The 22037-nt window shown below is 47.4% G+C and overlaps 2 protein-coding genes across 4 annotated transcripts in view; both read left to right on the top strand.

Moving 5' to 3' along the window:
- The first annotated feature begins 2203 nt into the window (after nucleotides 1-2203).
- Nucleotides 2204-15754, top strand: LOC102930961 (gastrula zinc finger protein XlCGF26.1). 3 transcript variants are annotated; one of them, XM_027830834.3, is made up of 5 exons: nucleotides 2204-2331; nucleotides 4342-4468; nucleotides 5646-5759; nucleotides 11558-11647; nucleotides 12232-15754. In XM_027830834.3, exons 2-5 carry the CDS (start codon nucleotides 4342-4344, stop codon nucleotides 13668-13670), a joined length of 1770 nt encoding a protein of 589 aa, XP_027686635.2. In that variant the 5' UTR covers nucleotides 2204-2331; the 3' UTR covers nucleotides 13671-15754. The 3 variants fall into 3 exon arrangements, with proteins under 3 accessions (XP_027686635.2, XP_043405361.1, XP_043405362.1); XM_043549426.1 differs by lacking the exon at nucleotides 2204-2331 and adding an exon at nucleotides 2435-2569 and having other exon boundaries at nucleotides 5643-5759; XM_043549427.1 differs by lacking the exon at nucleotides 2204-2331 and adding an exon at nucleotides 2438-2569.
- A 336-nt stretch (nucleotides 15755-16090) lies between these two features.
- LOC114021489 (zinc finger protein 616) overlaps nucleotides 16091-22037 on the top strand; it is a 39135-nt gene continuing 33188 nt past the window's right edge. The window contains exons 1-4 of the mRNA XM_043548406.1: nucleotides 16091-16240; nucleotides 17703-17829; nucleotides 18999-19112; nucleotides 21430-21519. Coding sequence (XP_043404341.1) covers nucleotides 16106-16240; nucleotides 17703-17829; nucleotides 18999-19112; nucleotides 21430-21519 — 466 coding nt within the window. The 5' untranslated portion in view covers nucleotides 16091-16105. The remainder of the gene's footprint in view (nucleotides 16241-17702; nucleotides 17830-18998; nucleotides 19113-21429; nucleotides 21520-22037) is intronic.

Here is a 22037-nt window from a genome sequence, read left to right as displayed (position 1 = left end):
TCTGTCGTAATTCATGAAGAAAATTCCCTTCTGTATCAAACTGGGTCTTATAATTTAAACCATTAAGAATGAGTAAATAAGGTGTCACTGGTGAACAGCACTAACAACAAAAGCAGGAATTCCTTAATTAATTAAAATATTTGTGTTATAATAATTAGCAACTTTTTTTTGCTTATTTTACAATTTCAGAGTCAAAGTGAACAAGTGCAACAGATATCAATTGAGTAAATGTCATCTCACTAATGGTGAACCATGCATCATATTAATTACACTAAAAGAAAAGGATGAAGTGAGCTGTAGCTCACGAAAGCTTATGCTGAAATAAATTGGTTAGTCTCTAAGGTGCCGCAAGTGCTTCTTTTCTTTTTGCGAATACAGACTAACACGGCTGCTACTCTGAAACCTGTCATTAATTACACTGGAAGTTAAATCTAATCACAGAAAAATTCTAAAATGTGACCCTCAGCTATTTCCATCAGAGATTTCTGTGCTTGCTTGCAAGTAAGTTGACAGAAAACAAAATGCATTTGGGGTATTATATTAAAGTACTGTACAGTACTGCCTCTTTTCAGATACATTCTATGACTGTTCAGAGAAAGAAATGTTCCTAGGCCAGATAACTCATTCATCTGCCCCTCTTCAGTTCTTTTCAATGTAGCTTGTATATAATATTAATATTTAAAATAATGTTCCAAATGTTGATTAGTTCAGTGGAGAACATCAAAGTTATCTAAATAAACATTAGCACTAATTAAAGCAAAGGTGCTGTCCTTACAGGCACAAACTGTTAGGATGACATACAACACTGGGTACCATTTTATATGTTTCCAAAAACTTGATCAAACAGAGAGTTGCCGTTTTTGTAATGGAATTCTGGATTTAAAAGGAAAAGGAAGTGGAGAGATTCCAGCACAGATGAAGAGTACTCCAAGTAACTTGAAAAGTAAAGTGTACCAAGAGCCACACTACTACTGTGCAACTCTCACAGCAACATTAAAGACTGGTTTAACTAGCAGTGTAGTGTGTCTGGGAATAGGGGAGTATCCCTGTAAGTTGTCTGAGAGTCCTCTGATGATGTTCACTGTGATCTGTGTTTTAGAAGCTATCAGAAATCAGTCTGAGCATAGTCTGCATTAAGCTCTTTCTAGTGTGTTTTTATATCAATAATAAACATGATTATTTGGGGGCCAGGTGTGCCTGATAGTTTCTTCATATATTTTTGGTTGTGCACCAAGCAAAATACACATGCTAATTATAACAATTTTTTTCCTATTTATAACACAATGAAACAAGTTCTGATACCTTAGCCATTGCTCCTGTTCTTAATTTGTCTGATTTAATTTGTCCAAAAAGCAAGCGGAGTTCGTCCCATAGACTTCTTAATTTGTAACTGTCCATATAATTTATGTGAAAACATTACCTCTGGATCTGCAACAATTTGGTGTGACTATTGCTTTTGGTTGATTATTTTGTGCATGTGCTATAGCTATTGTCAAATGAGATACAAAATAGAAACAGGAGTGTAATATTTGGCAGGGAGTAGCCCAAACATGGAGTTTCAGCTCTGGGAATGGCATATTCTTGTCTCACCACAATGGCACTCCGGGTGCTCCGAGAAATATTTTGTCACTGTCAGCCACTCCCATTCCAATTCCAGATTTGAATATTGCATTATTAAATAATGTATAATTATGTATATACACTCTTATGAAACAGTGGGTTATAGCCTACGAAAGCTTATGCCCAAATAAATTTGTTAGTCTCTAAGGTGCTACAGGACACTTTGTTGTTTTTGTCATGAAATTCAATCAGATTTAGTATGGTAAAATGTTTGAAAAAGCATCGCACACTGATGAATTACTACAAAATACTCTTTTGAATAAGTTTCAGAGTAGCAGCTGTGTTAGTCTGTATTCGCAAAAAGAAAAGGCGTACTTGTGGCACCTTAGAGACTAACCAATTTATTTGACAAAAAGAAAAGGAGTACACGGCAGTTACTCTGAAACCAATTTATTTGAGCATTAATCAGATAAATTGGGTTAGTCTCTAAGGTGCCACAAGTACTCCTTTTCTTTTGAATAAGGAATGGGACTATGGGACCCATCAGCAGTGAACCGACTTCGCTTCGTGTTCACGACTGGCTGGGTCTGTAACAAATCTTCTCCTAACCAGATGATTAAGGGTTAAACCCACAGAGCTCGGGGTCCTCCACAGCCTAGACACGCCCAGGAATGACTGCGAGACCTTCCGTGCGTCAATCCTGAGCCCGGCCCGAGCGGCGCGTGCGGGCGCGAGCCCCCTCTGCAGGCTGCAGCCCCGGCGCGCGGGGCGGTGAGCGGGGCCCGGGGCGGCGCAGCCAGAGGCGGCCGCGGGGGGAGGGAGGCGGCCGCGGAGGCTGCGAATCGCTGCCCGGGGGGAGGCTGCTGCGGGGGCGGGTCCGTTCGGTCGGTTCCTCTGGCCTGTGCCACGGGGGCTGGGACCGGCCCGTCGGGACACCGGGCTCGGCGCCGGGCTGGGGCCGCTGCACACACCGGCGATGGGAGGCGCGGGGGGAGGCTGCGCTGAGTCCGTGGGTACCGCGGGGGGAAGGTTCCTTCTGTGAGCGCCCCATCGGGCAGCGTGCTGGGGATTCAGCCCGGGACCTCCAGCGCGACCAGCTGGGGCTGCTCCTGCTTGAGCTGCAGCTCTCTGGCTGGGGCTCCCAGGGTCTCTCTAGAGCAGGGGTGGGTAAACTTTTTGGGCCGAGGGCCACATCTGGGTGGGGAAATTGTATGTAGGGCAGGGGGTTGGGGTGAAGTGTACAGGAACTGGCTCAGGACAAGGGATTGGGGCAGAGGAGGGGTGTGAGGTGTATAGGGGGCTTAGGGCAGGGAGTTCGGGTGCAGGAGGGGTGCAGAGTGCGGGAGGGGGCTTAGGGCAGGGGTGCAGGAGAGGTGTGGGGTTTGGCAGGGGGCTCAGAGCAGGGAGTTGGGGGGTGGGGTTCAGGAGGGGTTCGGGTTCCAGTCTGGTGCTGCTTACCTAAAGTGGCTAAGGGGTGGCAGCGGCATGCACCGGGGCCAGGGCAGGCTCCCTGCCTGCCTGCCCTGGCCCCATGCCGCGCCGCTCCGGGAAGCGGCCGGAACCAGGTCCCTGCATGGCCCTGGGGGGCGGGTGGGCGGGCGGGGGTTTGCACAGGGCTTCACTTACTGCCCTTGACACGCCTCCAGGTACCTCCCCCGAAGCTCTCATTGGCCGCGCACGGTTCCCCATTCCCAGCCAAGGGGAGCTGCGGGGGGTGCCTGGGGGTGAGGGCAACATACGGAGCCCTCTGCCCCCCCCCCTTCCCCGCCCCCAGGGGCAGCAGGGATGTGGTGCTGGCCTCTTCTGAGAGTGGCACGGGGCCTGCAGCGCCTTGGGGGCAATACCGCGGGCCGGATCCAAAGCCCTGATGGGCCAGATCCGGCCTGCAGGACGCAGTTTTCCCACCCCTGGTCTAGAGGGCAACTAAAACCTGCAGCTGGGCTGTGCCAGTTGATGGGGCTCAGCCTAGGGGCAGTTTAATTGTGGTGCAGACATTCGGGCTTCTGCTGGAGCCTGGGCTTTGGGACCATGCTCTGTGTAGCTCAAGAATAAATAAAGTTGGTCCAGAAGGAGATATTACCTCCCCCACCTTTTCTCTGTAATATCCTGGGACCAACATGGCTACAACAGTGTAACGCTAATTACCGCCCAAGAAAAAGGGCAAGCCCTAGGGGGGAGTGACTGGGAAGTGAACCACTCCTGTACCCATCCCACAATGCCACTCCAGTGCCCCACTCTCACCCTGCAATAGTAGCTCCAGCAAGGTCCTGTGGGGTTGGCTGGGCCCGGTGCCCTGCTCTGGGCATTGCATCATGGCTGGAGGGGCTGCAGTGCTACTCATGTTTGGTCTGCCTAGCCCCCGAGCATGGTGACAGAGGGTCAGGTGTGCCGGCTAAATGTAAGTGGGGCTGTGACCTGGTGCTCCAGGTTGCTGCGACACTCACTGAAGTTTGGCTTGCCTGTCCCATCATGACAGAGGGTCAGGAGGACGCCGCCTCAGAAGTGGTGCTACTCTTTGTGCCAGGATACAACACCTACAGCATGGAGCCAGGCTTAGCTCCCGGAGCCACCACTATGTGGTGAATCACAGACACGGAAAACACTGTCCATTACTACTTTTACACTGCGCAAACCCGCACCCATAATAATGGTACAAACTTTCAAACCTTCCAGGGCCCTCCCAGTTCCGTGGACCACTGTACGTCTGCCTCACCTGCAACAGCTCTTCCTCTACCAGTGTGTAAACTTTGCCATGCTGAGTTGGGTTGTTTGTCCTTTCAGATGTCGGTGACATTTGAGGATGTGGCCATGTATTTCTCCCCAGCGGAGTGGGCCCTGCTGGGCGAGGAGCAAAGGCAACTTTACAGACACATCATGTGGGAAAATTACCAGATTCTGGTCTCGTTAGGTGAGGAGCTGTGTCTGTGAGATCAGGGCCCCAGTGCACTGGGTTCTGCACAGAGACACAGTAACTGAGATGGAGCATTGGTATGAGTGGTTGGGTGGAGAGGTGTCTATGGGGTTGGAAGGAAGGGTGCATGGGTGTGGATGGATAGAGGCATGTTTAATGGAGCAGAGCAGCCCTTTTATCGGGAGACAAGGTTGGTAAGGCAATATCTTTTATTAGGCCAACTTCTGTTGTTGAGAGAGAGAAGCTTTTGAGCCACACGGAGCTCTTCTTCAGGTCTGGGAAAGCAAAACTACTCTCTCTCACCAACAGAAGTTGGTCCAATAAAAGATATTACCTCACTCAGCTGATCTCTCTAATATCCTGGGACTGATACGGCTACAACTACACTGCATATCTTCAAGAGTACGCACTTCCACCCATGGTCACTAGGGCTCCACAGTTTAGTGCAAGAGAATTGCGTCTCTTGTAGTTCCCCGGACAGAGCACATAGGCAGAAAAGGGTTGTGTGTTGGTTAGGTCTACAGGATGAAAGGCCAGCCAACGCCATAGTTAAGGTGAAAGACAGACTGGGTTCATCTGTGCAGCAATAAAAGACCCCTGGCATGGCTATGGGTGGCCTGGGTCAGTTGACTCAGGATGTAGAACTCAGGCTGTGGGGCTAAAAATTGCATCGCAGATGTTCATGCCTGAGTTAGAGCCTGGGTTCTGGGACCCTCCCTCCAAATATCCACTCTGCAATTTTACAGTCCAACAGCCCAAACCCAAGTCATCTGGCCCAGGCCAGCTACAGGTGTTTTATTCCTATGTAAACATATCTGCAGGAGAAAAGGGGGTGCTGGGTAACTGAGTAACTCTCCTAGGGTAAGGAGAAATATCCAGCATTTGTCACATCTGTTCCCCTCAATCCCTTGAGACACCGCAGTCCTCTCCATCTGCCCTTTCCACAGGTGCCAGGTTGTTTGCAACTCAATATCCCACCACTGCCGGGCACCAGGAGTGTTGACCATAAGTTGCAGTACATGTTTCCATAGAAAAAGAATGCCTATTAGCCTTCACATTTAGCTCATTGCCTAATTAACAAACATTCCATATGGAGCGGTGCAAAGTGCAACAGTTGTGTAGCTGGAAGTGCTTAGCTTAGATCTAATGGGCGGTGATGCTTTTCTCTAAGCAGGAATACAAACCCCCAAGCCAGTGGTGATCTCCAGCATAGAGCGAGGAGAAAATCTGTGTGTGCCAGGTCCCACAGAAGATGAAGATGGGGACATCCTGAGAGGAACCCACCCAGGTGAGGAAGGCATTAAACTGATGTGCAGGGATAGAAGGAAGGCAGCTGGAATCCTGATTGTGGCCCAAGTGACAATAAATCCCTGATTGTTAGTCTTTTAGTCTATTGTTGGTAGGCTTTCTTAGAACAGTATCACATTGTCAGCTCTCATTCAATGCATGATCCACTTTAACCACAACATTCTTTTCTGCTGTACTGCTGCAAAGCCAGTTATCCCCCATTTTCTATTGTGCATTTCATTTTTCCTTCTTCGGTGAACTAATTTGAACTTGTGTTTCTTCAATTTCACCATGTTGATTTCAGACCAATTCTCCAGTTTGTCAAGATCATTTAGAATTCTAATCCTGTCCAGAGTGTTTCTAATCCTTCGCTGGCTGTCTGAATCATTGACTGAGCAGCACTTGGGAATTTCCCTTTCGAGTTCAGGCCCAGTTTTCTAGGGACCCAACATTGTTCCATCGCTTTATTGGGCTCTCCGTTGACATTAATAAGAGATTTTCTTATTATTCTCCAGGACCGGTTGGGAGGCAACATGTTGTGGGAGTGAGGAGACCTGGACTCTATTCCTCATTCTGCCACTGAACTGCTGGCAGACCTTGGACAATGTTGTATTAATTCATATAGATTACATGGGCCCAGAGAGACAAAGATGTTAACATGACACTGTTATGGCCAACATTGAAGAGTGTTAAATAAGGTTTGGGATTTGGAATACAGAGACAGTAGTCTGCTCAGTACCATGGAAATCACCATGAAAAATTCTTTCTAACCTTTCATTAAGTATACAGAAAAAGAAGGAAAAAGAGTTAAGACATTTTAGGTCTAACGTAAGACTTTTATTTTGACAATGTCCCTTGTTGCCTTTCCCTGTAGCAGGAGAGAGTCTTTAGACAAAAGGCCTCTGTTTGAAAGTCTTTTCGATGGTATTAAAGACGGTAATAACTGTCCTTCTGGGGAAAAGAGAAGCAGCTAGTTGAAATGGGCTGGAGCTGTTGTTGCTATTATTAAAATCCGATCCCATTTCATAAGTTCATAGATATTAAGGTCAGAAGGGACTATTATGATCATCTAGTCTGACCTTCTGCACAAGGCAGGCCACAGAATCTCACCCACCCACTCCTGATAAACCTCTGACCTATATCTGAGCTATTGAAGTCCTCAAATCATGGTTTGAAGACTTCAAGGATCAGAGAATCCTCCTGCAAGTGACCCCATGGCCCCATGCTACAGAGGAAGGCAGTAAACCTTGGGAGGAGAGATAGCTCAGTGGTTTGAGCATTGGCCTGCTAAACCCAGGGTTGTGAGTTCAATCCTTGAGGGGGCCATTTAGGGATCGGGGCAAAAATTGGGGATTGGTCCTGCTTTGAGCAGGGGGTTGGACTAGATGACCTCCTGAGGTCCCTTCCAACCCTGATATTCTATGATTCCAGGGCCTCTTCCAATCTTCCCTGGAAGAAAATTCCTTCCCGACCCCAAATATGGCAATCAGCTGAACCCTGAGCATGTGGGCGAGATTCACCAGCCAGATACCCAGGAAAGAATTCTCTGTAGTAACTCAGATCCCACCCCATCTAACATCCCATCACAGGCCATTGGGCCTATTTACCATGAATATTTAAAGATCAATTAATTACCAAAATCATGTTATCCCATCATACCATCTCCTCCATAAACTTATTGAGTTTAATCTTAAAGCCAGATAGGTCTTTTGCCCCCACTGCTTCCCTTGGAAGGCTATTCCAAAACTTCACCACTCTGATGGTTAGAAACCTTTGTCTAATTTCAAGTCTAAACTTCCCGATGGACAGTTTATATCCATTTGTTCTTGTGTCCACATTGGTACTGAGGTTAAATAATTCCTCTCCCTCTCCGGTATTTATCCCTCTGATATATTTATAGAGCGCAATCATATCTCCCCTCAACCTTCTTTTGGTTAGGCTAAACAAGCCAAGCTCCTTAAGTCTCCTTTCATAAGATAAGTTTTCCATTCCTTGGATCATCCTAGTAGCCCTTCTCTGTACCTGTTCCAGTTTGAATTCATCCTTCTTAAACATGGGAGACCAGAACTGCACACAGTATTCCAGGTGAGGTCTCACCAGTGCCTTGTATAACGGTACTAAAACCTCCTTATCTCGACTGGAAATACTTCGCCTAATGCATCCCAAGACCGCATAGCTTTTTTCACGGCCATATCACATTGGTGGCTCATAGTCATCCTGTGATCAACCAATACTCCAAGGTTCTTCTCCTCCTCTGTTACTTCTAATTGATGCGTCCCCAGCTTATAACTAAAATTCTTGTTATTAATCCCTAAATGAATGACCTTACACTTCTCACTATTAAATTTCATCCTATTACTATTACTCCAGTTTACAAGGTCATCCAGATCTTCCTGTATGATATCCTGGTCTCTCTCTAAATTGGCAATACCTCCCAGCTTTGTATCATCCGCAAACTTTATTAGCACACTCCCACTTTTTGTGCTGAGGTCAGTAATAAAAAGATTAAATAAGAAACCAATCCCTGAGGAACTCCACTGGTAACCTCCCTCCAGCCTGACAGTTCACCTTTCAGTATGACAGGCTGTAGTCTCCCCTTTCACCAATTCCTTATCCACCTTTCAATTTTCATATTGATCCCCATCTTTTCCAATTTAACTAATAATTCCCCATGTGGCACCGTATCAAACGCCTTACTGAAATCTAGGTAAATTAGATCCACTGCGTTTCCTTTGTCTAAAAAAATCTGTTACTTTCTCAAAGAAGGAGATCAGGTTGGTTTGGCAAGATCTACCTTTTGTAAAACCATGTTGTATTTTGTCCCATTTATCATTGACCTCAATGTCCTTAACTGCTTTCTCCTTCAAAATTTTTTCCAAGACCTTGCATACTACAGATGTCAGACTAACAGGCCTGTAGTTACCCGGATCACTTTTTTTTCCTTTCTTAAAAATAGGAACCATGTTGGCAATTCTCCGATCATACAGTACAAACCCTGAGTTTACAGATTCATTAAAAATTCTTGCTAATGGGCTTGCAATTTCATGTGCCAATTCCTTTAATATTCTTGGATGAAGATCATCTGGGCCCCCCGATTTAGTCCCATTAAGCTGTTTGAGTTTCGCTTCTACCTCAGGTATGGTAATATCTACCTCCATATCCTCATTCCCATTTGTCATGCCACCACTATCCCTAATATCCTCATTAGCTTTATTAAAGACTGAGGCAAAGTATTTGTTTAGATATTGGACCATGCCTAGATTATCCTTAACCTCCACTCCATCCTCAGTGTTTAGCGGTCCCACTTCTTCTTTCTTTGTTTTCTTCTTATTTATATGGCTGTAGAACCTTTTACTATTGGTTTTAATTCCCTTTGCAAGGTCCCACTCTACTTGACTTTCAGCCTGCCTCACTTTATCCCTACATGTTCTGACCTCAATAAGGTAGCTTTCCTTGCTGATCCCTCCCATCTTCCACTCCCTGTATGCTTTCTGCTTTTTCTTAATCACCTCTCTGAGGTGCTTGCTCATCCAGCTTTGTCTACAACTCCTACCTATGAATTTTTTCCCCTTTCTTGGGATGCAGGCTTCCGATAGCTTCTGCAGCTTTGACTTAAAGTAATCCCAGGTCTCCTCTACCTTTAGATCCATAAGTTCTTCAGTCCAATCCACTTCCCTAACTAATTTCCTTAATTTTTGAAAGTCAGCCCTTTTGAAATCAAAAACCCTAGTCGCAGATTTATTTTTGTTTATCCTTCCGTACAGTTTAAACTGAATTAGCTCATGATCACTTGAACCAAGATTATCCCCTACAACCATTTCTTCTATGAGGTCCTCACTACTCACCAAAACCAAATCTAAAACGGCATCCCCTCTAGTCGGTTCAGCAACTACTTGATGAAGGATTCCATCAGCTATCGCATCTAGGAAAATCTGAGCCCTATTATTATTACTAGCAGTCGTCCTCCAGTCTATATCTGGGAAGTTAAAGTCTCCCATGATCACACAGTTTCCATTAGTATTTACTTCATTAAAAACATTAAAGAGGGCTCTATCCATATCCAAATTAGATCCCGGCGGTCTATAGCACACCCCAAGCACTATCCCAGGGGAGGCTCTAGTAGCTTTTTTCCCCAATGTGATTTTTGCCCAGACAGACTCTGTCTTATCCATTCCATCGCTTCTTATTTCTTTACATTCTACCCCATCATTGATATACAATGCTACTCCACCACCTTTACCTTTATTTCGGTCTTTCCTAAACAGCACATACCCTTCAATACCTGTAGTCCAGTCATGACTCCTATTCCACCCTGTTTCTGTTATCCCTATAATATCTGGTTTCACTTCCTGCACTAGTAGCTCTAGTTCCTCCATTTTGTTACCTAGGCTCCTCACATTGGTGTCCTAGGAGACAAAACAGAACGAACCCACACGAGGGAAGAGAAAAGAACAGCATGGATAGAACATGTGGCTTCTGACTCGGGTTTACTCTTACTTGCCACTTCACGGCTGGAAAAACACAGGCACAGCACACGGTCTGATCAGCCAATTGGAGACCTGCCTGGCAAACCTGTCCAGTGTTGGTCTGTTCTGGACAATGCGTTTGGCTGCTTCTTTGATCACAGGCTTACAGCAATGTGGCAAACTGGCATTTTTGCCCAGCTAAGGCAGACTCTTATTTACTCGAAGGCAAAGGGAGAAAAATAAGAAAGAGAAGAAATATGGTGGGGAATGGAAAGAATTCATGAGGGTTAGGCGGGACGGAGACAAAATCTCACATTCCAGGTGATTTGGGGGAGTTAGCCAGAACTGGTAACGGTGGCAATATCCTCCGGCTCCCTCTCTCTGGTCCAGTCTTGTTAGGACACTTTTTAGGATTCGGACGAAGAAGATCTGGGGTCCCAAAAGAGTATCAGGGGTGGCAGCTTGATGGTATTGCTCACCGCAGCAGTTGTTGGCACACTCCTGCTGTTGCTGTTTTTTCAGTCAGCAAGGGTTGCATTCAGTTCCACTCCTTTATTTCCCCCCGAAAGTGTTTTCTTTTGAGAAACCCCAAAAAGAAGTAATGAGCAAAATAGCCCAGCCCCTCATTGTTTTTCTGCCAGTTAGGCCTACATTCTAACTCAGTCATTTTGGTTCTTTAATGTCCAGTTCCGCACTTCTCTTGTTTACAGCCATCATTTTATCACTGTCCTTGAATTGCATTGTAGGCCTCTTTTGTTTGGACTAATTCCGTCATCTTGTTTATATTTTGCACCTTTTCCATCTTCATTTATTGTTGTAGGATATTGTAACACTTTATAAACTTTCTCACAGTTTTTACAGTTATACTGGCAATTAGGGTAAATTTGTGGGCCCAATTATTGCAATAGGAAGTTACTCTTTTGGCTCAGGTTCTCTCCCACCCTTTATGTATTTAGTATGTAAGCTTTTCAACATCAGGGTGATCTCTCTGTGTAGCACTTGGTGCTATGAAACCACAAGCTGAGTTGTGCTACCACAATACAAAGTAACAGTCAAGCCTCAAATAGCTTCTCCTCTTGTATGTTGTGGAACTAGCGTGACCAGATAGCAAGTGTAAAAAATCGGGACGGTGGTGGGAGGTAATAGTTAATAGGAAAAAGCCCCCAAAATAAGGACTGTCCCTATAAAATTGGGACATCTGGTCGCCCTGTGTGGAACCCACTGTCCAAGAGTGACTATAAATGCGTAATTACAGTGCAGGGGAAAGGGCTTCTGTCAGTGATGTTCATTTGGTCCATATGATGTCAATCAACGGCCTTTTGTCTTGGTGCAGATTTTCCAGATACAGTGGAGACCTGGGACTGGTCAGCAATCGGAAGCTCCTTGGGCTTCTTCCTCACAGGAAGATATTCCTCTGGAGCAGGTAGGGAACCTGCCCTCTCTAGCAGTGGGAGCCGGAGAGCTCATTTCAGGAATCATCCATCAGCTGCAAACTCTCCCCTCACAGAGCATTACAATACGGATTGAAGCCCAAACATGAAAAGTGCTACAGCTCCTCACCCTGACATGCCCCTAGAAACTCCATCTCTCCCCTTATGCAGATTCCTCCAGTCTCTCCCCCTCCCTCATTTTCCACAGAACATGGAGCCATTCGGATCCATCACAGTGAGAGTCCCTCGGGAGAGGGGTGTCAGTGCTGGGTCTGTGGTGATGCTGTTCTCCCCACTGAGATGGGCCTCAGATTAGGGAGAGAATCGTGGGTGCCGATTTTCACGTTTGCTTGTGGGGCTGTTATCAGGGCCTATGAGACACTGATCTCTTCCTCCTTCCCCAACGCTGAGGCCCCTGGAAGATTGGCCTCTTGCACTGAACTGCCGATGGCCAGCCCTGCTCTGAGGGGAGAGGCATGGGGCTCCCTTAGGCACATCCCCCTGCTGGGAATATTAGTGGTATCCCTTTCTGAGCAGCACAAGAAATAACATCTGAATTCTCTTCCCCACCAACCAGGGGCGAGGAAACTGAGCAGGGCTGAGGGGCAGACTCCTGAGGAAGAGTCTGGCAACCTGGAGTCACCCAGGCCTTTCCCAGGAACATCAGTGGAGAGCCATTCCCAAAAGTCTGAGCGGGGAAGGCACCACAAGAGGCAGTGCAGGCTCCAAAGGCAGAGGAAGCACCTGACTAGGAAGGAGTCAGGAAACGGAAGAGGCCATCAGAGGAGATCCAGGCCAAATCTAAAGCCTCCTGCAGAGGGAAAAGCTGAGCCCAGAAAGAGCCTATATACCTGCCGTGTATGCAGGGAAGAATTCAAGGTGCAGAGAGACCTGATAAGCCACCACTGGATGGTTCATAGGAGACAGGAACTGTATCACTGTAGCGAGTGTGGGGAGAGCTTTAGAAGAAAGAAGGAGTTCAGAGCACACGGAAAAGCTCACAGAAAGAAGAGAGACCATCCCTGTTCTGAATGTGGGAAGATATTCCACCAGTTATCGCATCTCATTGCCCACCAGAGAATACATACAGGAGAGAGACCCTACTGCTGTGCTGAATGTGGAAAAAGATTCTTCCATATATCGGCTCTTAACATCCACAAGAGAGTCCACTCAGGAGAGAGACCCTATGCCTGTGCTGAGTGTGGAAAGCGATTTATGGATTCATCAACATTTCGTAATCATCAGGCAATCCACTCAGAAAAGAGACCCCATTGCTGTAACCAATGTGGGAAAGGCTTCAAAGTTACATCAAGTCTTACTAGACATCTGAAAATCCACAGCGAAGAGAGACCCTTCTTGTGCCATGAGTGTGGGAAAAAATTTTGTCTACGAGAACATCTGATCAGACATCAGAGGATCCACACTGGGGAGCAGCCCCATTGCTGTGCTGAGTGTGGGAAAAAATTCAGTCTCCTTCAAAGTCTCAGGAGACACCGGGAAATCCATAGTACGGGGAGATTCCATTGCTGTGCTGAGTGTGGGAAAGTATTTGGTCATCCAAACAGTCTCACTAGACACAAGCGAGTACACACTGGCGAACTCTATCGCTGCACTGACTGTGGAAAAGGCTTTGTCCGTCTACAACATCTCACTCGCCACCAGAGAATCCACACTGGAGAGAAACCCTATTGTTGCACTGAGTGCGGGAAAAGTTTCACCCAATTGTCTGGCCTCGCCAACCACCTGAGAATCCATTCAGGAGAGCGACCCTATCCCTGCGCGCAGTGTGGGAAGCGCTTTGCTCACTCATCATCTCTCACTGAACATCTGAAAATCCATTCAGGAGAGCGACCATATTCCTGCATTCAGTGTGGGAAGCACTTTGCTCGCTCATCATCTCTTACTCAGCATCAGAGAACCCACCCAGGAGAGCGACCATATTCCTGCACTGAGTGTGGGAAGCGCTTTGCTCGCTCATCATATCTTACTAAACACCAGAGCATCCACTCAGGATAGAGACTCCTGACCCTTGTGTTTGATGGAGGGAACCTCTTCAATCTCTCACTTCACCCTGTTCCCAAAGCCTGTAAAAGAGGGAGAACTTGCTCCCACTCTGAAATGTTCCCATCTCTTCACTAAATAGACACAAGTTTAGGTGCTGGGTTTGTTAAAATTATTTTGTGTAGTTTTGGAGATGGAAGCATTTAACCCTAGAGGTACCGAAACATTCCATTGTGAGCATTATAGGCTGCAGCTGGGACAGAGATGATTGGAGTCAGGACTGCAGTTTGGAGTCCATGAATCAAACAAATCAATCAAACAGCCACAAAACAAATTGATCAGCAGAACCAGGCCAGTGCCTCCCTGTTTCTCAAGTGGGGAAATCCATGGCCATGCCTCTCTGTCGGAGGGCGATGATGAGATGTGACTTTGTCACTGTTGTCTCATCGTTCTTGGAGGGAATAAAATAATACAATAGAATTATGAGTCTGAAATGGCTGTGTTGCCATGTGTGTAAGTGAAGACCTGCAATCTTCCCTGTAGTGCTGACTTTATCCGTGACTGCCTTTCTTTTTGGAGCAGGTTATGCCAGTTGCATTTCAGTTCACTTGTAATATTCTCTAAACACTTATTCCCACTCTAGAAATGGGGGTGTTAGAGCTTTGAACTACTAAAAATCTGACAGAATACTCTGCTCGTGCTAACCTTTATTTTGCTAATTTACTAGTAGTTAACTTGTTCGAATCTTTGTTCATTGTATATGCGACGTCTGTCAGATGCAAGATGTATGCTCTCTTAAGGTTTGCCAGATATGAACTGTGTGCTAGGTACAGTTAGTGCAAATGTTTCCTTGATCTAATGCTACTTGTGTGCTATGGTCTACTGCCAGCTAAACTGTTGTGTACATAATTAGATAAGTAAAGGTGTGTAAGTTCTGTGGAATTTGGAATTTTCTGCCTCCTAAATGAGGAGAATACAAATATGAGCTAAACTGTGCTCATAGTTTGAAACAGAGTGAAGATGTAACTGCTGCAAGACAGGTTTCAGAGGGGCAGCCGTGTTAGTCTGTATCAGCAAAAAACCCACGAGTCCTTGTGGCACCTTAGAGACTAACAAATTTATTTGGGCATAAGCTTTCGTGGGTTGTGATCCGCTTCATCAGATGCATGGAGTGAAAGATACAGTAGGCAGGTATAAATAAACAGCACATGAAAAGATGGGAGTTGCCTTACCAAGTAGGGGGTCAGTGCTGACGAGGCTAATACAGTCAGGGTGGATGTGGCCCATTCCCAACAGTTGACAAGAAGGTATGAATATCAGCAGAGGAAAAATATTACTTATTGTAGTGCTAATGAGGCCAATTCAGTCAGGGTGCCAGCAATGCCCCTCTGCCATGTACATTGTCCAAACCAGACAGTCTCTATGCAAAAGAATAAATGGACAGAAATCATACTTTCTTGTCAACTGTTGAGAATGGGCCACATCCACCCTGACTGTATTGGCCTCATTAGCACTGACCCCCGACTTGGTAAGGCAACTCACATCTTTTCATGTGCTGTCTATACCTGCCTACTGTATCTTTCACTCCATGTATCTAATAAAGTGGGTCATAACCTACAAAAGCTTATGCCCAAATAAATTTGCTAGTCTCTAAGGTGCCGCAAGGACTCCTTGTTTATTTATTTATTTTTTTTGCTGCAAGACAGTTCTCTAGATTAGCCATTTTTCCAGTTCTTAATTTGTTTAAGGACCAAGAAAGGTTAGTCATGGAGCTTTCTTGAATTGTAACTGTCCATATAATTTATGTGAAAACATTACATGTCGGTCTGCAACAATTTTGTTGAATATTGCTTTCGGTTGATTTTTTTTTTTCATACATATGGTATGACTACTGTTAAATCAGACACAAAATAGAAACTCAGCCGGGTCTGATATTTAGCAGAGTGTAGACCAGACGCAGAGTTTCAGCTTGGGGAGTGGCATATTCTTGTCTCACTTTTCAGGGCACTGTAAGTGCCATTAAAGTATTTTATTACTTACAGCCAATCACATCCCAGTTCTAGGTTTGAATAATTATTAAATCTATTAATTTACTGATAGACACTGTTATGAATCTCAATCCATATTTATTCTGGTGAAATGTTTGAAAAGGCATCTCTCACACCCTGATGAATTAAGAGGGGGGCTGGAACTCAGGGTGCTGGGAGTGCAGGTGCGGCAGCACCCCCAGGTTGAAGTGGTTTCTATCCTACACAGGGCGTCCAGCCCCCCACTGTAACATTGGTGCGATACCCGCCTTTGCACAAGGGATGGGAGCCACCAACCCACAGGGAAGCGACTTCGCCCCATCTCCCCTGGTGGCTCCCCGAGCAACTCGCTTTCCCGACCGAGATGATTAAGGGTTAAACCCACAGAGCTCGGGGTCCTCCACAGCCTAGACAGGCCCAGGAATGACTGCGCGAGGGGGCGGGCGAAGGGAGGGACATTCTCGTGCCCGCCGCGGAGACCCGGGGGCCGAGCGCGGCCCGAGCGGCGCGTGCGGGAGCGAGCCCCCTCTGCAGGCTGCAGCCCCGGCGCGCGGGGCGGTGAGCGGGGCCCGGGGAGGCGCAGCCAGAGGCGGCCGCGGGGGGAGGGAAGCTGCCGCAGAGGCTGCGAATCGCTGCCCGGGGGGGAGGCTGCTGGCGCCGGAGCCGAACCGCGCCTGGGACCGGAGCCACCCCCCGGGGGCCGGTCTGTGCAGCGGAGCCCGGCAGGGTCCGCGCCCCAGCCAGCGAGAGCCCGACCGAGCCCCCCAGCTCGCTGATGGGGGCAGGCGGGACCCTTCCCCGGGGAGGGGCTGCGGGGGCTGCCGGGTTCTGACCCCTCCCCGCAGAGCAGGCACCGGCCGGGGCTGGGGGGCGGGTCCGTTCGGTCGGTTCCTCTGGCCTGTGCCACGGGGGCTGGGACCGGCCCGTCGGGACACCGGGCTCGGCGCCGGGCTGGGGCCGCTGCACACACCGGCGATGGGAGGCGCGGGGGGAGGCTGCGCGGGGTCCGTGGGTACCGCGGGGGGAAGGTTCCTTCTGTGAGCGCCCCATCGGGCAGCGTGCTGGGGATTCAGCCCGGGACCTCCAGCGCGACCAGCCTGGGCTGCTCCTGCTTGAGCTGCAGCTCTCTGGCTGGGGCTCCCAGGGTCTGTGCAGACGGCAACTAAAACCTGCAGCCGGGCTGTGCCAGCTGATGGGGCTCAGCCTAGGGGCAGTTTAATGGCAGTGCAGACATTTGGGCTCCTGCTGGAGCCTGGGCTTTGGGACCCTGCTCTGTGTAGCTCAAGAACAAATAAAGTTGGTTCAATAAGAGATATTACCTCCCCCACCTTGTCTCTGTAATATCCTGGGTCCAACACGGCTACAACACTGTAACCCTAATTCTCGCCCAAGAAAGAGGGCAAGCCCAGGGAGGGAGCACCTGGGGAGTGAACCAACCCTGCACACACCCCACAATGCCACTCCAGTGCCCCACATTCACCCTGCAGTAGTGGCTCCAGCAGAGTCCTATGGGGCTGGCTCCGCCCAGTGCCCTGCTCTGGGCATTGCATCATGGCTGGAGGGGCTGCAGTGCTACTCAGGTTTGGTCTACCCAGCCCCCCAGCATGGTGACAGAGGGTCAGGTGTGCAGGTTAAATGTAAGTGGGGCTTTGACCTGGTGCTCTAGGTTGCTGTGACACTCACTGACATTTGGCCTGCCTGTCGCATCATGACAGAGGATCAGGAGGACGCTGCCTCAGAAGTGATGCAGCTCTTTGTGACAGGATACAACACCCACAGCTGGGGGCCGGGCCCAGCTCTCGGAGCCACCACTATGTGGTGAATCACAGACACAGAAAACACTCTTCATTACTTTTTTTACGCTGCGCAAACCAGCACCCATAATAATGGTACAAACTTTCAAACCTCCCAAGGCGCTCCCGGTTCCATGGACCACGATACATCTGCCTTACCTGCAACAGCTATTCCTCTACCAGTGTGTAAACTTTGCCATGCTGAGTTGGGTTGTTTGTGCTTTCAGATGTCGGTGACGTTTGAGGATGTGGCCTTGTATTTCTCCCCAGCGGAGTGGGCCCTGCTGGGCGAGGAGCAAAGGCAACTTTACAGACACATCATGTGGGAAAATTACCAGATTCTGGTCTCATTAGGTGAGGAGCTGTGTCTGTGAGATCAGGGCCCCAGTGCACTGCGTGCTGCACAGAGACACCGTAACTGAGATGGAGCATATGTATGAATGGTTGGGAGGAACAGTGTCTATGGGGTTGGAAGGAGGGGTGCATGGGTGTGGATAGATAGAAGTTTGTTTAACTGAGCAGAGCAGCCAGTTCATGGGGGGACCAAGTGGGTGAGGTAATATCTTTTACTGGGCCAATTTCTGTTGTTGAGAGAGAGAAGCTTTTGAGCCACACAGAGCTCTTCTTCAGGTCTGGGAAAGGAAAACTCTCTCTCACCAACAGAAGTTGGTCCAATAAAAGGTATTACCTCACTTAGCTGATCTCTCTAATATCCTGGGACTGAAAGGTCTAAAACTACACTGCATATCTTCAAGAGGATGCACTTCCACCCATGGTCACTAGGTCTCCACAGTTTAGTGCAAGAGAATTCTGGCTCTTGTAGTTCCCAGACAGGCACATAGCAGAAAACAGCAGTGTGTTCTGCAGGCCTATAGTATGAAAGCCCAGCCAACACCACAGTTAAGGAGAAAGGCAGACTGGGTTCAGCTATGCTGGTGTATGCTGGGTTAATCTATGCTGCTCTGGCTGGCCTGGGTCAGTTGACTCAGGACGTGGGACTCAGACTGTATGGCTAAAAATTGCATTGTAGATGTTCTCGGGCTGGTGCCTGGGCTCTGGGATCCTCCCTCCAAATATCCACTCAGCAATTTTACAGTCCCACAGCCCAAGCCCCTCAAGCCCAAGTCATCTGGCCCAGGCCAGCTGCAGGTGTTTAATTCCTATTTAAACCTAGCCACAGGAGGGAGAGGGGTGCTGGGCCATAGTAGAGTAACTCTCCTAGGGTAAGGAGAAATATCCAGCATTTGCCAAATCTGTTCCCCCCAATCCGTTCAGACACTGCAGTCCTCTCCATCTGCCCTTTCCACAGGTGCCAGGTTGTTTGCAACTCAGTATCCCACCACTGCCGGCTACCAGGAGTGTTGATCATAAGCTGCAGTTCATGTTTCTAGGGAAAACAATTGCCTATTAGCCTTCACAATTAGCAGGTTGCCTAATTGGCACAAACATTGCATGTGCATCGGTGGAAAGTACAGCACTTCTGTTCCTAGAAGTGCTTAGCGGTGATCCTTTTCTCTAAGCAGGAATCAAAACCCCCAAGCCAGTGGTGATCTCCAGCATAGAACGAGGGGAAGATCTATGTGTGCAGGGTCTCACAGAAGATGAAGATGGGGACATTCTGAGACGTACCCACCCAGGTGAGGAAGGAGTTAAAGTCATGTGGAGGGATCCAACAAGTAGCTGAAGGCAGCTGGAATCCTGATATGTTTTGGCCAAAGTGACAGTAGATCTCAGAATGCTAGTCTTTTAGTCTTATATTAGGCTTTTTTAGAACAGTATCACATTATCGGCTACCATTCAATACGTGATCCACTATAACCGTCACGTTCTTTTCTGCTGTACTGCTGCCAAGCCAGTTATTCCCCATTTTCTATTGTGCATTTCATTTTTCCTTCCTAAGTGAACTATTTCGTACTTGTGTTTCTTGAATTTCACATTGTTGATTTCAGACCAATTCTCCAGTTTGTCAACATCATTTTGAATTCTAATCCCGTCTATCAAAGTGTTTGTAACCCTTCCCTGGCTGTCTGAATCATTGGCCAAGCAGCACTTGGGTGTCTTCGTTCCAAGTTCAGGCCCAATTTTGTAGGTACTCAGCATTGTTCCATCGCTTTTTTGGGCTCTCAGTTGACATTAATAAGGGATTTCATTATTACTCCCCAGGATTAGTTGGGAGACAACATCATGTTGTGGGAGTGAGGAGACCAGGACTCTATTCCTCATTCTGCCACTGAGCTGCTGGCAGACCTTGGACAATGTTGTATTAATTCATATAGACTACATGGGCCTAGAGAGACAAAGATGTTAACATGACACTGTCATGGGCAACATTAAAGAGTGTTAAATAAGCTTTGGGGTTAGGAATATAGAGACAGTAGCCTGCATAGTACCATGGAAAACACCACAAAATTTTTTTTCTATTCTTTTATTAAAGATACAGGGAAAAAAAAGGAACAAGAGATAAGGCATTTGAAATGTCAGGGATGATGTAATACTTTTATTTTGACACTGTCCCTTGTTGTCTTTCCCTTTGGCTGGAGAGAGTCTTTGGACAAAAGTTCTCTGTTGGAAAGTCTTTTAGATAGTATTAAACATGGTCATAACTGTCCTTTTGAAACGTCAAAGCTCTTGGAGCTGTTGTTGATATTATAAAAATTCGATCCCGTTTCCTAGGAGACAAAAAAAGACAAACCCACTCAAGACGGAAGAGAAAAGAACAGCATGTATAGAACATGTGGCTTCTGACTTGGGTTTACTCTTACTTGCTGCTTCATGGCTGGAGAAACACAGGCATGGCACACGGTCTGATCAGCCAATTGGAGACCTGCCTGGCAAACGTGTACCAGCGTTGGTCTGTTCTGAACAATGCGTTTGGCTGCTTCTTTGATCACAGGCTTACAGCAAGGTTGCAAACTACGGCAGTTTTGGCCAGCTAAGCCAGACTCTTACTTATTAGAAGGCAAAGGGAGAAAAATAAGAAAGAGAAGAAATATGATGGGGAATGAAAAGAATTCATGGGAGTTAAGAGGGACAGGGGCACAAAAATCTCACATTCTAGGTGATTTGGGGGAGTTAGCGAGAACTGGTAACGGTGGCAATATCCTCCAGCTACCTTTCTCTGGTCCGGTCTTGTTAAGACATCTTTTAGGATTAGGATGAAGAACATCTGGGGTCCCAAAATCAGGATCAGGGCAGCAGCTTGATGGTATCGCTCACTGCAGCAGTTGTTGGCACGCTCCTATTGTTGCTGTTTTTTTCAGTCAGCAAGGGTTGCATTCAGTTCCGCTCCTTTATTGTCCCCTGAAAGTGTTTTCTTTTGAGAAACCCTTAAAGGAAGTAGTGGGCAAAATAGCACAGCCCCTCATTGTTTTTCTGCCAGTTAGGCCTAAATTAAACTCAGTCATTTTGGTTCGTTAATGTCCAGTTCCACACTTCTCTTGTTTACAGCCATCGTTTTAACACTGTCCGTGAATTGCGTTATAGGCCTTTTTTGTTTGGACTAATTCCATCATCTTGTTTATATTTTTCACCTTTTCCCATCAACATTTATTGTTGTAGGACATTGTAACACTTATAAATTTTCTCACAGTTTTTACAATTAAATGGCCAATTAGGGTAAAATTTGTGGGCCCAATTATTACAGCAGCAAATTACTCCTTTGGCTAAGGTTCTCTCCTACCCTTTGTGTGTTTAGTGTATAAGTTCTTCAATATCAGGGCGATCTCTCTGTAATTTTGTGTAGCACCTGGTACTATGGAACCATGGTCTCAGTTGTGCTACCACAGTACAAAGTAACTGTCGAGACCCAAATAGCTTCCCCTCTTGTGCATTGTGGAACCCACTGTCCAACAGTGACCATAAATGAGTAATTTACCATGCAGGGGAAAGGGCTTCTTTCAGTGATAATCATTCGGTTCATATGATGTCGACCAAAGACTTTTTGTCTTGGTGCAGATTTTCCAGATGCAGAAGAGACCTGGGACTGGTCAGCAATTGAGAGCTCCTTGGGCTTCTTCCTCACACAGAGCTCTTCCCCTGGAGCAGGTAGGGAAGCAGCTCTGCCCTTTCCACCAGTGGGAGCTAGACAGCTCATTTCAGGAATCATCCATCAGCTGGAAACTCTCCCCTCACAGAGCATTACAATAGGGATTGAAGCCCAAACATGAGAAGTGCTACAGCTCCTCACCCTGACATCCCCCTAGAAACCGCATCTCTCCCCTTACGCAGATTCCCCCAGTCTCTCCCCCTCCCCCATTTTCCATAGAACATGGAGCCGTTGGGATCCCATCACAGTGTGAGTGTTCTGTGTGTGTCCCTCGGGAGAGGGGTGTCAATGCTGGTGTGTAGTGATGCTGTTCTCCCCAATGAGATGGGCCTCAGTGTAGAGAGAGGATTGTGGGGGCTGATTTTCACGTTGACTTGGAGGACTATTAGCAGGGCCTATGGGACACTGACCTTCTCCTCCTTCCTCCAGCACTGGGGCCCCCGGGAGTTTGGCCTCTTGCACTCAACTGCCAATAGCCAGCCCTGCTCTGAGGGGAGGGGTGTGGGGCTGACTCAGG

The sequence above is a fragment of the Chelonia mydas genome, chromosome 6 (genome assembly GCF_015237465.2).
Source record: "Chelonia mydas isolate rCheMyd1 chromosome 6, rCheMyd1.pri.v2, whole genome shotgun sequence".
Classification (NCBI taxonomy): domain Eukaryota; kingdom Metazoa; phylum Chordata; order Testudines; family Cheloniidae; genus Chelonia; species Chelonia mydas.
This window is presented reverse-complemented; position numbering and strand designations above follow the sequence as displayed.